This window comes from Miniopterus schreibersii (assembly GCF_964146895.1).
Source record: "Miniopterus schreibersii genome assembly, chromosome: 4".
NCBI classification, from domain to species: Eukaryota; Metazoa; Chordata; class Mammalia; order Chiroptera; family Miniopteridae; genus Miniopterus; species Miniopterus schreibersii.
Genome location: NC_138105.1, coordinates 30,929,224 through 30,944,799, shown reverse-complemented (window position 1 = coordinate 30,944,799; position 15,576 = coordinate 30,929,224). Strand labels below are relative to the sequence as shown.

The window sequence follows — 15,576 nt, the reverse complement described above, 5'->3', positions numbered from 1 at the left end:
ACCATTGGGTAACAGGATGCTCCTACTCCCATTTCCAACTACCAAGTTTCCAGTATTCTGAGGAGACACTTTAGAAAATAAAATAATTTATGAGGCAGATGAACATTTGTTTCAGAGAGCATCATCCCATCAGACTCCCAGACAGAGCTGGTGCCGGCAGGGGGATGAAGTGACACTGTGTCTCAAATGACAGGCATGAAAGGATGGATCAGTTTATGTTGTCACTCAGATCAAATGCCATTTCTCCATGCAACAAACACATCTGGTAGAACTAAAAATCAGTACATCTGTACTGTGGAAAATATGCCTAACACATTTACATATGTTATTCATATTGTAATATTTTATTAAAGCAGTCTCTCTAGATAATAAATTTCAGTACCAAACTCAGATAGAAAAAAAAGAGAGTTGTGGTTAAATGACAATAACATTTCATCAAACGGGCAGTGTCTCATGACATGTGGTAAAAACAGCAACTCGTCTTTGGTTATAGCCAGAGTCCTGTTTGGAAACAAGCCTTGGGAAGAGCCTTCTCCCAGCTCTGTGCCGCTCGCCTGATGGTTTTATCTGAAGAGGGAGTCTTTGGAATATGCCACGGAGTGGATTCAATAAGAACATTCTTAACGGTTTCCTTTTCCCTAATAACACTACCGAACGCCTGTGTTCTTTTTAACTTTCCAAACATCATGCTAATGTTTTGCTTTGTTCATTTATTTTTCTAATCTACAGAGCTCTGAATCCCTCATCCCAAGTCTGTGCCATATAGCTAAGCCTCACTTTAAAACAAAAACAAAGAAACCGGTGAGCTATGCACCAAACCGCAGACCTGATTGGAACGGGTCTGTCATCGCTTCGTGCAGAACTCCAAGCGCGACACAGCGCGAAGGTAGGGAGGCTTGGGGACATGTCAGAGTCCACGCTGTACAGGAGCGTGCTTTCCTCTGCTTTTGTCTCTCAGATGTGCCTGCCCTCATTTCTGTATCCACAGACCCTGTTGACAGTCTCACCTCTTCCCACACTGCCATCGCTACCCACCATGGTGCTCTCCCCCCACCGTACACAATCCCGTTGCCCATTTTTATTCCATTTTCACAAAACGTATGTATGAGAGGGAGAGAGGAAAAAAAATTGACTGATTTAGAGTATGCAAACAAAACCCCAACAAAACTGTCAGAAAGCCAAAAGAAGGAAGCCAGCCAGGGGCCTTGGCCACTGATAAGCTGGCCGATAAGGAACAGTCCCCTGGACCCGCGCCCCGTATTCCTGTGGCCCGCAGAGCCTGCCTGCCCCCCTCTTCCTGTCCATCGCGTTCTCTCCACTCACTGCTTCTGGTGGTGGTGTTTTTAATCTACTTATTTCGCCTGCCCAGCCCCTTTAATCTCTGAAAAGATGCTTTTCAAAATTCGATGCAAAAGAAATGTGCCTTTTGGTCTCCTCAGTCGTCCTTTTTATTCGCAGCACCTGCTGCCCTTCTCTCCGAGGCGCTCGCTGCCCGCGCCACCCCCCGAGTGGCCTGCTGCGGGCTGTGGGAAACAGGCCTCACGGGGACAGAAACGGACGCAGACATTCGGCCTCTCCCTCCGGGAAGAAAAAATTCCGCCTTGATGTCTTGGCTTGAGGAGAGACTACAGAGTGTTTCACGCGTCATTTAAGTGGCACGAGGACCTGGGAGCAGCTTCCCAGGCGGCGCGCATCAGGCCCTGCCCGTGTGCCGCGGGGTCTACTTCTCTCCGCTGCTTGATTTTCTCGGCTTCTAACACCTTTCAATGAAAATGACGAACACCGACTAATAACATGACGCAGTGGCTTACGTGCTGTTTTGTAGTTGTGTTGTTAATTCAGGAATTGGCTTTTTGTTTCCATAGTGGAGGCGCAGTTATAGGCTAAAGAGGTTCTCTAGGCCGGGATTAGGGCAGTTTCTCAGGCTGGCACTATGGTCACTTCAGACTATTGAATAATAATTTTTCTGTGGGGTGCTGTGCGGTGCACTGTAGGATGTTTAGAGATATACCACCCCTCCCCAAACCATGACAGTGAAAAATGTCTCTGGACATTGCAAGTGTCCATTCAGGGTAACATCACCCTCTAGTTGGGTGACTAGACTGGGGGGATTATAATATGAGAATTTTTAGAAGACTGGTATTTTTTACTTCTTATTAAAGCTATGTATATAGAACATAACCAGAGTTGGCTTGGATAAAAAGAAATTTTGAGAATAAAGAGGCTGAAGTTTAAAGGTGAACATCTGTTTTTACTTTTAGTAAAAAGTGAATTAAACCTAGCACTTTTCTATGCATTTTGCTCTTTGCTTGATTAACTAAACTTTTAGTAATCTTCAAAATATTACTTTATAGGTAGAAAAAGTCAGGAAATTTGGGTTTATTTTCTTAAAGAATTTACCAAAACTCATAAAATTGAGTAGAATCATAATATATTGACTGCTTTCTACATTATTTTGTATAACTAAACTGAAGAAAATTATTATCCAAGAGATGTATTATTTGTGGGATAGAAAGCAGAATAATAGTTTCAGAAATAAAGACTGCTGAGCAGATGGAAAATGCATGTTGAATAAAATTACCAGCGTAGTGTCTCATTTACAGCTGAGGAAAAAAATAACAAATTATATAAAAGCCTAATAGTACATAAATCTACCGTTTTCCTGAAATATGATATTTAAAATTTATTTAGAAACGATTTGTAGAATTTAGCTGTAATTTTACTTATAATTCCAAAGACACTTCATTTCACAGGGTTTACCTAGATAGTAAATTGAATATATGCTCCAGGGTTAAAGCTAGATAATTTCAAATGTTTCTTATTCCATTCCTGCCCTTTAATATACAGGGTGGGGCAAAGGTAGGTTTACAGTTGTGTACATGAGTGTATTCTTGTATTTATTTATTATTGTATTAGTTTCCATACAAACTGTAAACCTACTTTTGCCCCACCCTGTATCAGTGTTTGAAATAATTCTTGGAGAAAAGTATTTTTCCATTTCAAAGACACATTATCATTTTGTTTTCCTTTGTTTAGAAGTAGGGAGGGGGAGCAATATAAATTTTTATCAGACAAAATAGATCACAACAAATTCTTTCCATGCCGGCCTACCTAGCAGTGGTCTCAACTCTAAACCAACACAAAAGTGTTTAGAAACCAAACCCTGCAGGTCTTTGTTACTCTGGCCAGTGCCTGGGAAATGGTTAAGATAGATGATATTGGAATGGTGCCCAGCATCAGTCGGAACCCTAATGGGCTGTAAAAGCAAAGGACAGGAATTGTGGGAGAAGTGATTTAAACCCTGACGCAGCAGGCGGTCTACTCGAATGAAGTCAGCATTAGCTTTTATCTTACCTTCACAGTAGTGTAATTGCTGCTTTCTTGGATATGGATTAAAATGCCATTCTCGCTTCTTGTCCTGAATTTCACTTCCAGGCTGTTCACGCCGAAAGGCTCCACCGTGGCACCGCGGAGGCTCTGCCGCAGCAGGTACTCCCGCTTCTGGTTCTGACTCATGTGGTAGTCCAGGCGCCCTCTGCCTTCCAAGGACAAGGCCGTGTCGGGAGTAAGAGCTGCGGGCCAGCAGGGGGGACAATGAGTGCACCGTGATTTCTTAGAGTGTCTATCGGTGACAAAACATTACTAAAAGGGGCAAGGAAAATATTAGGTTCTTAGAATTAATGTCTCCCAATTCTCCTATTGAAAACATAATTCCATGTGTGAATTATTATGTGAGTTGATTTCCAATGCTTAAATCCACTTCAGAACTATGAAATGTAAAACTTTTTATGGCAGGCGTTAATCATTTGGGAAATGATACTTGATATAAATTATGAATATCTGAAGAGATAGCCACCTGTTAAAATCTGGGGGAAACGCAGTGAATTATTATTTGTTTATAATGGTTCTCTGATTCCAAAATTCATAAATGAATATATGTGTTCATAGTTAAAGTGATTTGCAATCTTTAAAGTCTCTAGCAATTAGAAATTTGAAGAAAAAGTTATATAATCATGTATTTATATTTGTAGCTAACTTTATGATTAGTAATAATCATGTAGAATTTAATTTTTCATCACGTATAATTATGATTTATCATAATTTGACAAAATTTCCACACTACTGAAGTATGGAAGTTTGTTATAGCACTATAGCTAAAGAAAAGACATCAAATGAGCACAAAAGGGCTTCAGCATTAAATGGTACACTTTAAAAACACAAACTTTATAGTACGTAAATATGTTTTTAAAACCACACATTTCTAAAGCCAATGACTCATTTCATATTCCAGATATAATTGGGTTCCTACTTATTAAATACTCATTACTTTAAAAAGTGTGTCAAAGTGCTTTTTCTGTTTTGATTTTATCTTAAATAATTGAGCACAATTTTACCTCTGCTACTAACATTTTATTTTAGCATCCTTAATTAAATCACAAATTTCTTTTCATTCTCATATTATAATAGAACTAAATGACTCTGTAAAAGTAGTCATTAAATGCAGTGATTTAAGTACTAACCACTTATTTGCAAATGAAGCAATTTTTATAAAAAAGCCCATTAGGGTTGGATGGTGAGAGAATGCCACGTCTAATGATGGCTGGAACATCATTAATGTCTTAACAGTAGCATTAGGGTTTAGAAAAATAAAATAAAAGGATTTAAAAAGTAATATTCAAAACCAATTCTAATCATTGAAAGTTAAAATTCAAGTATCATTTTAATTATAATAGGTTATAATGCATTGTATGATGTTTTGTGCTCCGTGTTGAGTGATTTATCATTTACACCTTTCTACCAAATACAAAATATTCACCAGAGAAGTATAACCTGAAGGCAGATAATATGAAGCCCCTGGCCTTGTAAACTGCCTCACATTCCTAAAGGTGAACCAAAAATGTGATATATTTATAAAATGGAAACTAATGACGTATTTAGTAAATAATTCTACAAGGATACCACTCTTTCTTGAGTTCAAAATATAAATTTTTAAATGTCACTATATTTCACCAATGAGTACCCATTTAATATTTTCAATATTTAGAATGAAAACAATGTAATTCCATACTTAGGCACGCATATCTATACTTGTCATGGTTACTAGAATGTCCGGCGGAAGGGGCGACGCTCACGTACATTTTTCACAGTATTTGCCCGTCAGTCCATCGGTGCAGTGACACTGCTGCCACGACCAGTAATCCGTGCACGTGCCGCCGTGCTGGCAGGGGCTGCGAGTGCAAGCGCCTTCCAGTCGGGGGCACCTGAAACCAAGTCACAATAGAGACTCAGAAAACAGAACAAGGTGGGGGGAACCGTGTTTAAATGAAAGACAAATGGTGCCCTGGGCGGTCTGGCTCAGTGGTTAGAGTCGGCCCAGCGACACCCCGAGAGCGGTTTGGGCGTGGAGGCCCCTGCGGGACAGGGCCTGGTCCTTGCGGGAGCAGGGAGAGGTCATTCACAGCCGGCTACAAGCTGTGCTGCAGGAGACGTGGGCGACGCGGAGCAAGAGTTTGGGGTTTTCTTTTGATTGCTTCAATTTTCTGAACTTTGGAAGCACATTCATTAGCTGAGCAAAGGATGCTGGGGATGGCTGAGGTCTGGAAAGAGGAGGCATGATCTAGTCACTGAAGAGAGTGTGAACATGATCAGCCTCGGGGAACATAACATATGGCCACACTGGAGGTCAGGAACTAGGAATTTCAAGAGGCTACGAACTCCTCAGGACCAAGTATCTGCTTGGTCCTTTGTTTTGCTCAATTTTCAAATTTTCAATATAAATTAATTTTTAAAATAAAATGTTATTTTTACAATTCCTAAATCATTGTTAAGAACCTAACCAATAATCAGCTAGGGAAAAAAACTGTTTTACTGTGTGCAATTAATCCAATTATTACCTGTTAAAGATGTATCAAATTTTGCAGAATATATAGGCTTACATGTAAAGCTTTAATTTCAAGTAGGTTTTTGTATACACTATTGCTAACACTTATGCATCATGATGTGCCAGTTCCCTTTCTATGAGATTTAACTACTTAACATATCTTTACCATAGCTCTGTAAGGTAGAGTATATACATACATACATGCATACGGGTGTTTTTTCTTAGACTCCAGAAAATAAGAATTAACTTTCTAATCAAATATTACATGCAATGTCAAACAAAATTTCACAGCTATGAATAAATATTTAAAATTCAAAAAAATGTAAAACATTTGGTATTTTTAGGGTTTTGGACACAATTTCACCATCTGATGGTCAATTATCATACACTTTTTGCATTTTCTTTAGAAGAGTAAGAAATAAAATTGCCATACTGGTCTAGGATCCCTTGTGCAGCCAGAGCCTGGCTGGGTTCCAGAGGCCTCCCATTCACTGCAAACTCCATGATGCACCCGACGAAGTCGTGGCTTTCCACGTGTCCTCTCCTCTGAAGAACTGGGTCCAGGGATCTGATACCTCCGACTGTGACTCGATTTGGCTGAACATCAAGAGTCCTCCATAAGAGAGAAAAGCACATTAGTATTGACATGATAGATTTCAGTAGAATGTTTCATTTAAGGAAGAGTGAAGATAACTTTTCCTGGCACGTGTTATAGCATGGGACACTTGAGTGGGCAGTGCTACCTCTGAAGGACTCCACCAGACAGGTACCTACAGGATTATTTACGGTCTGAAGAATAAAACTTATGGAGATGGTATTTTCATTTAGTCAAATAGGATGTATATAACAATGCTGAATTAGGAAGGAGCACACTATCAGAAGATAAAACGCATTTGGAGTGGTGACCACTCTAATGACATTACGGTTCCCCTTCACTGCAAAGATAAGGAATGCCAAGGGTATTACTGCAATGGATTATGTGCCACTGTTTATTTCTCCATTTGTTACTATTTCTACTAAAATTACTGTTTTCGATGGGGTACTGCTATGTTCCAGTTTGAAGTGCTACTGAAAAATATCTGGCAGTACTTGTCACATACAACGTTCAGAGAATGTGTTTAAAAGGGGAGGGGTCCTTGTCCTTATCCTAGCCTTGCAGCACCCAAGTCACATGCACCCATTTCAGGAAGCTTCTCAGAGGACAGGCTATGCTCACCTCCCCTTTCTGGAGCTGTATTCTCATCACTACCACTTCATTTCGCACCTTTTTTCGTTACACATTTTGTACAGGAATTATTAGCTTTAATGTCAAGTAGTAACAAAGATCAAGCTAATAGTTTTACTTACCAGTCATCTGAGATGGCCACGTTACTGACAGTGCAGTACCCTGGTTCTTGGTCCTCGGAACAGGAGTCCACAGTTAAGGAGGCTGCCTGCACAGCAAGAGAAGAAATGGTCACTGGGGTTCTATGGCCCCTTTTGTCGTTTTCAGCCAATCCACCCAGGCTGGTTTCTATGTGGACGTGATTTTGAAATTGTGATAACATTTTGATTTAGTATGATCAATACAATAGTAAATTATGGACACATATTTCTTTGATATGTCTAAATCTAAAATTGTGAAGTAATTAAGGTGTGGGAAAGTGCTTTGAAAAATCTTCTCCAGCCCCCTTGTTTTATAGATGAAAGAATCAAAATGCTATTAACGTCTCTTAGAATATTATACAGTGTGTCTGAGACAGCTTCCTGGGGTTACAATTATAATAAACCTGCTTATTCTATTAGCCAGCTGGACTAACAAATGGAAAAAAACCCATTAGATTTCTGATTTTCAAAAGTCGTCTTCCAATAATAATTCATGCATATATACAAAAAGATTTTGAAAATACAATGTAAATATTACAGCAACCTATGAAGATTATACTTGCATTAGAAATATGTTAGATGTTCTTTTCATTTATAAGAATCATTTATAAACAGCATATTACAGCATATCTATATATAATCAGTTTATTATTATATATTGCTCTACAGTAGAAACTCCCCAATAATATTTAAATCACAATTAATATTAGCTGTTTTTGCATCCAAAGGGATGAATTACCCCAAGACAAAGCTTTCTATCTGGGAGAACATATGAATACTCCATGTGATCAATAAACAAAGTCATCAAGTCATGGTCACAAAGCCTCTAAATTGTGCAAATGGCAACTGGGATTGTCTGCAGTCCATTTGAGACCAAGGTTGTTGCGTATCCATGTTAGTCTAGCTCTACAATGCAGGTGTGATGCCTCTCCTGTGCCCCCCAAGCTGCAGAAAGTTCTGCAAATGACAAAGCTTTGCATGTTTTATTTGGTGAAATTATAAGGATGATATTCAGAGTGTGGTATCTCAGAATACGGTAAGTTGCAAGAAGAGGCATAACCCCAAATCTAGTAGGACTGAGGGTTTCTCCCAATGCAAACAACAAAGGTTCTACCTAAATTTATTTGAGTACCGGAGAACAGGACTAACCCAGCTTTGTCCCTTTGTATAAATACAGTTGACCTCTGAACAGTGCAAGGGGTGCCGACTCCCATAAGGTCGAAAATCCGTGTATAACTTTTGACTCTCGAAAACAAAAGTCGTCCCTCAGTATCTGGGGGGGTTAATTCAGGACCCCCACGGATACCAAAATAGGCGGATGCGCCCTATATCAAATGGCGTAGACCAACGGGTACTGTGACCCTCTGCATACCTCAAACAGAACAGGGTATTTAGTGGAAATATCCAGGTATAAGTGGACCCACACAGTTCAAACCTGTGGTGTTCAAGGGCCAACTGTCTACACAAGTATTAACTTATAAGAATGGGTATCAGTTGAGGTTAATTTCAATAAAAGCAGAGCAAGTATAAGAAACAGCACAGGGAGGTCATGCAGGTTGACCAACATTACCTGTTACCTACATGCAAAAATATCTATCTGGGTTTCCGTCTTTCTGAATCAGGTCACTTTCATTATATATTGAAATTATTCATTTTTTAATATTCCATTTTCAACATACTGCATATGACTTTGAGGAACTGTCCATAAAAATGTATACTTAGATGGGAGATTTGTAAAAAGTATATCTTAAATACCTTACATTTCAGAAATAATGGAGTCAATATATAGTTATTGTGCATCAAATATTACTGGCTAATGTATTTTAAATTATTTCCATCAGTTAATTATTATAACTTATTATAAGCTCCATACAATGAACTCTCATGAGCCATGTAAATTTTTTTCTTGCCACCTTCTCAAGGAAATTGTAATAAATACATTTTTAGGAAACATTTACACTTACAATTCTATGTCAAGATTTTTTTCAGTGCCCCACTTAGCTAACTCTTTTAATATTTTTTTCCAGTGCTCTATAACATTGAGTGATATTAATCTCAAAGGCAGTATTAGGGTTTCATAATACAATTTATGTTGCTTATGTAGACTATTTGATTTATTTCTAAAAGAAACTGTTAACACATCTATCTCTCTGTTTATAAGATGCAAAGCATTCATTCTAGAGATCCCTAAGGCAATAATAAACTCGGGAGATTCGCATGCATATTTATGAATGCATCGACGAGAAAAAAACAACTTAGATAGTGGTATCACATTTTAGTCAAACTTAATATTTAATACATTTTTTCTTATTTTCTACAAGTTCGCTGGTACAACTCAAAGAAAAATACCTGAGGGAAAGTTTTATTTGAATAGTAGCTCATGTAATTTAATCTTCAGAGTTAAATGCACCTTCTTAATTGTTGAATTTTTCTGCCACTACCACTGTAAATTGAGAAGTTTCTATCCTGGCAACGAAATGATTCAAAGCTGAGAAGTTAATGATTTTGCCAGTTTCCAACAAAATCCTTCTGAACTGTAGAAAACAGATTCAAAACCCTGTAGAGGCCTTATTTTGGATGTTTTCTGAAATAAGGAGAGACTTTTCCTCTGACTGAAAGAGCAGTGACATTTCGTCAAAAGCTGATGGCTCTGGCTACATGTTACAAACACTGAAAGAATTCTTCACCCCTTGGGGCATACCCCGCAGTACCTTTTTCTTTGTTCTCTCTCTTGCTCCCAAGCCCTTCTGTGACAGAATCAAAATGTTCATGGAGTTGAAAGGGAACCTGGAGGTCGGCAGGCAAAATCATCTACCCCACATTAGACTCCACCATCATCTTAGCTACAGAGTTATCTTACATATGCTCTGAGAGCGGGGGTGAAGGGGTCCCCCTCCCCCCTTGGGGTCACCTGTTAGTGCCAGGCCACCCTCAGTGCCTTACCATTCCAGCTCTGCGGGCAATCACGGTGTGGAAGTGCCCGTCCGACACCTTCTTCATGGTGGTGAGCTTGTAGGTGCCGCTGCCTAAGTTGTAAGAGAATCTTAGTCTTTCTTCAGCAATTTCAAGGGCCAAAAATTCAGCCCGGTCCCCTGTCTGGTTGTCATAGTTGTAAAGCAATAAAGCATGACTTTTGATCGTTGCAAACTTGACATAAATATAGTTGTTATTGGGGTCCAAGCTGGGAAATTCCATGTATGATAACTCCTCAAATCCATAGCTATTCAACTCGCAGTGTTTTCCAAAGACACCTGGAGGTGGGAAAATGGACAAATAGACACATCAAATTCTAGTGAAGTTTTGTTTGTTTTTTTAAATGTATCTTTATTGACTTCAGAGAGAGGAAAGGAGAGGGAGAGAGAGAGACAGAAACATCAATGATGAGAGAGTCATTGATCGGCTGCAGCCTGCAACCCGGGCATGTGCCCTGACCGGGAATCGAACCCCGATTGCCTGGATCCCAGGTCGACACTTAACCGCTGAGCCACGCCCGGCCGGGTGTCTAGTGAAGTTTTATTAAATGATTGATTAAGATGCAAAAATTAGTCACAAAACATTTTTATTTCCAAATACTATCTAAATTAAATTGAAATAGAATGAATTGATGATCTTTAAAACATATAACAGAGATGATAAACTGGTTTAATTGCTTTTCTTTGGCCAATTAGGAAATGTATCTAAGTATGCCCCATTTCTAAAAAATTAGAATTAGTGGAATGAAGTATGTCTGAAAAGCTTTCTTTGCTGGAAAATTTTCAAAATTGGTCAATCTTTTTAAAGTTTTAATATTCTGTAATTTTCAAACAAGATACTTCATTTATAACATGTAATTATTTTTCTTCCTGCCTCATAAATTCTTAAAAACAATTTTAATTTAATTGAGCATGGTAAATTTTGTTTTGACTTAAAAAAAATCAGTCTTTCTATTTGTGGTATTTTCAAGAATCAGAAAATTAGGGAAGGGAATAACTGCTTTTAGGGAAATAACTGTCTTAGTTTTTATCTCTTTCTTGTTTCATACCCACTCTGGGTATGATTTATACCAGGCTACTTGGAAATAGCTTTCTGTTTTCCAAAATCCAGCATTCTCATTTGTTTGTGCTGGTTCTTTTTCAAACTTGAAAAATGAGTTTTATTGATGTTACAATGCCATGCCAAAATTCTTTTCCCACAAATATTAGTAGACTGTAGCAAATGATTGGAAAATTAACCCATGCCAATACATCATAACTCTTATTAACTTGCAAAGGTTTCACTCCTTAATTTTGGCTGCACATCTCTTGTAAATGCGTTGCATTTAGAGTCAGGGAGTTGTTCAGCCAGAAGGAACCAATGCCATCATTTTACAAAATATTTAAAAACTGCCCAAGGCCACAGAACCATGGGATTCAGAGCCAACATTGGAGGCCAGATCTACTGATTGTCTAGTTGTTTATCCAAATGTTCTTTAAGTTAAAACAGCCTAGTAGCTGCTATAAAAGTGTGTGTCTACTACCTTTTCTTCTTCTGTCAAGGCGAAATCATATCAATTGTAATGAGTACAAATATATATAATTTCTTTTTAATCATTAACTGAAGTTAAAAAAAAATTATTGGAATTGTATATTATAAATCATATATATGGCATACATTTATATCATAAATATATCATACAGTATTTATATTGTGTGTTATATTTATATACAACAAGATTTTAGTTTATTTTTTTAATGTGTTTTTATTGATTTTAGAGAGAGAGGAAGGGAGAAGAAGAGAGAAATAGAAACATCATCTATTGGCTGCCTCCTGCAGGCCCCCTACAGGGGACTGGCCAAAACCCAGGCAGGTACCCTGACCAGGAATCAAACCAGCAACCTCTTGGTGCATGGGTAAACGCTCAACCACTGAGCAACACTGTCAGGCAATAAGACTTTAAAATTTATTTATATTAAACATTTATTATATATACCTTACATATGCAGAAGGAGTAACCAAAATTAAAAAGCAAAGCTAAAGCATACAAATTAAATAGGTTATTGCATAAAAATCTTCACTATGTGTCTCCTCAGGTCTCTTCCAATTAAATTTTAATAAATCTATGGAAATGTGCTTAGAATTGTATATTTATATATGTAAAAAGTATACAGATCCCAGGAAGATGTTCTACATTTTAACTGAAGTCAATACTATATATTCAAACATAAAAACATATCCTTATGGAATATCTTTTTTTTCTTTTTAAGGAGTTTTGTTATTATTTCTAAAGAAAAGTAAATTTCTGTTTTTAAAATAAAATAAAATTTAATGAGGATTTTAAAACTGCCCTCCAACTGAAATGCCACAAAAACCTACATAAAAGTCAGGAGAAATTATTAAAATTACTCTAATATGGAATATTACGTGTGTGTGTATATGAAATTATACATATGTACATTTACACAGGCTCTCTTTATAAAAGTCTTACGCATTTTGTTTTTTTTTTCCTAAAATATAATCTTAAAAAAATCTAAATTAAAAAAAAAAAAATCAAATCCAAACAAATCTTTCACTGTTGAGAAGGTAAACAGTGCCAAGTTTTTTCCAACTTCAAAATTATGGTTAAGATGTTCTATAGGATGCAAGTGTAACTACCCCCAGCTATTTGTTTGAGAATTTCCATCTGCCATGTTTATTTGTGTGTCTCACCTACATTCAATTTGAAAAGGAAAATACTTTTTCCTTCAAATTCTGTCTAAAATCATGTATTACTGCTTCAAAGTGTTTTGTTTTGTTTTGTAAGTACTTCTGTTGTCTGACAATATCTAAGTTTAATTTTTTTGTCTTTGCACACTGTTAGGAACAGGGAGAAATTTGTACTGCCAGCCACATATGATCCGTCTCTATTTTAATTTATGTGGTTGTGCTGGTTCCCACTCCCTGGGGAGCTCTAGTAGGGTGAGGACCCCGAAATACTTCCACCCGATAGGCAATGATTGTTGTATCAGCTACACCACAGCAACAATTTGTTCCGATTTACTATCAATTATCTTAAATCCTCGTATTTGCAATTGGTATGCAAAGGAACCTCTAAAAATGTAAACAACCTTTGTTCAGTTACTTGAAATCATTTTTCCACTTTCCACTCTAATCCCCTTATCTTTTATTCCAAAACTTAAGTTAAACCATGAAACCTGGTTGTGGTTATGTGCAGAAAGCAGCACCCTTTGGGATTATAAGATATCACTGAAAGAAAGAAGTTGTAGGAGATCTAAAGTTGTGGTCATTTTGACCTTGATCTACCTTTCTCTGTTTCATGAGCCTTGTTTGGGATAATCTCAAATAAATTTGAAAAAGGAGGGATACTGTGAATGCCATACTGGGCTGAAAATAAAACTTTCTAGCGCTACATCAGCTTGGGGTAGTTTGGTCTTGTTTTCATTTTTTGCCTTTAGACAAAACCCTCAATGTCTGAGCCTCAGAACCATTGGTAAAATGCATGGCTCACAGTGAGATATTTTTATATTCTGTTTTTCATTATCATTTTATTGCTGTGCTTTACAGAAACAAAACTAGATGGAGTCATGGACTTATTTGAAAATGAATTAACAGTACATTTCACTGGTTACTAGAAACCTCAGATTATTTTTAAGTTCTATTCTCTACTCTACATTAAGATTCACTTTTCAGGTCCACAGCAATATGTCCAAGGAAAGACCAGAACAATGTCCTTCCCCTCTTTTGCTTGTAGAGGGTCTCTAACTCCTGCAGGGCATCTGGAGATGAATACTACAGTGTGGGCCAAGTCAGTCTTTAAGTTAGTGGAATGATCACAAACCTATGAGACAAACCAAGTTCAAATGAAAGCTTCCTGCAAAGCTTTTCTCGTAGTCTTTGGCTGTCTCAGGGCTGGGAAACATGTGAGTGACACCTGGAAGGGATCTTTCAGTTCATTTCACTAAGGTGAATATATATGCATGTGTACAAAAAAACTGTAACAACTCTCTTCCTCAGAAGAACAGGTTGGCCTGAATTTTGATTAGTTATGTTGCTACTATCCACAAAAAGTTCATCACAAAAACTGCCTGATGAGTTGCTAAATCCTTCTAACACAAGTGTCTGAATTAATGCAGGAAACAAAAATCATTTTGACAGATTATCTTTAAAGATTTAAAACAGAGAATGAGGTCAAATAGTGCCTGAGAGGTTTTTTATTTGCTAGGTTCTAGGCTAAAAAAATCAAAATTTAAAAAAAGCATCCATAAATATTTGAGGGGAACTGTCCTGAGAACACAACCTCAGATTCAATTATCTGCAGTTAATTATTTTTGTAGTGATGATCACAGCAATATATTCAATGGGATTTTCATAAATAACTTTTAAGAATATTAAACCTTTGAGATTTTATTTTGCCCAAATCTCCCGTGTAAAACATTTAATATTTTCTTACTCACTCAGGCCCACAGTAAAACAAAACTGCTAAACTGTGAGTCAGAATAGACGGATATTTCATACGGCCGGCAGAGCGGTACTCACCAAAGGGACAGTGACAATAGTAGGACTCCACACCGCTCTGGCAGGACCCGCCATTGAAGCAGGGGTTGCATTCACAGTAATTGACCGGAGATTCACACATTTTCCCTGAAAAGCATCCAACTCATTAAAAAAAACCCCTTACGCATACATATATTAACACCACCACTGCACAACCATATGTAGAAATCTCTCTTGAGAGGTTATGTCTTGAAGAAGAGAAATGCACGACCATTCTACTCGACAAGAGGAAACTGGAATACTATCTCGGAGTTCAAAATCTTATTTAGTTGTCCTATTGTAAAGATACGCACCATAGTATTTAGGAAATAATTTACCTAGACATCTTGAAAGGAACTACTGTTTTCAGGGAAATCACAAACGGTGAACATATTTAGATGTTTTCACTAAATTTTGTTTTCTCGATGTTGCTACATTTTTCACCTTATAACTGGAGAGGTGAAACTTTTTCAGGATAGTTTTCACTGTAGAGATTTTCTTGACTCAGATTTGTTAAAAGTAATAATTCTCATTTAGCTTATTTGTCAAACTACAATCCTTTCGCTCTCAAGAAATATCCCTTAAGGCCTGCCTAACTGTTGGAAAGCAGAATGGGACATAAGAAAACACATCAAATGTATTTTCAAATACTTAGCAAGATTTATTCTCGACTACAAATTATGAATACTTCATCTTTTTCAAAACCAATACCTAACCACCATATTTTTCAGTTTATAAAGAATTTTCTCATATAGCATCTTGTTAAGTTGAATCAACTAATTTTGACTGAGTGCCTCTCACAAACCAGGCGTGCTGGAAGGTGGGGCTGCTGTGTCAAGGTA

The 15,576-nt window shown here is 37.4% G+C and overlaps 1 protein-coding gene across 1 annotated transcript in view; it reads right to left on the bottom strand.

Annotated features, from left to right (window-relative positions):
• FAT4 (FAT atypical cadherin 4) overlaps positions 1 to 15,576 on the bottom strand; it is a 150,246-nt gene that overhangs the window by 8,522 nt on the left and 126,148 nt on the right. Inside the window, exons 10-15 of the mRNA XM_081134582.1 lie at positions 14,738 to 14,842; positions 10,190 to 10,497; positions 7,229 to 7,314; positions 6,315 to 6,494; positions 5,137 to 5,261; positions 3,355 to 3,572 (exon numbers count right to left, since the gene is read on the bottom strand). Coding sequence (XP_080990708.1) covers positions 3,355 to 3,572; positions 5,137 to 5,261; positions 6,315 to 6,494; positions 7,229 to 7,314; positions 10,190 to 10,497; positions 14,738 to 14,842 — 1,022 coding nt within the window. The remainder of the gene's footprint in view (positions 1 to 3,354; positions 3,573 to 5,136; positions 5,262 to 6,314; positions 6,495 to 7,228; positions 7,315 to 10,189; positions 10,498 to 14,737; positions 14,843 to 15,576) is intronic.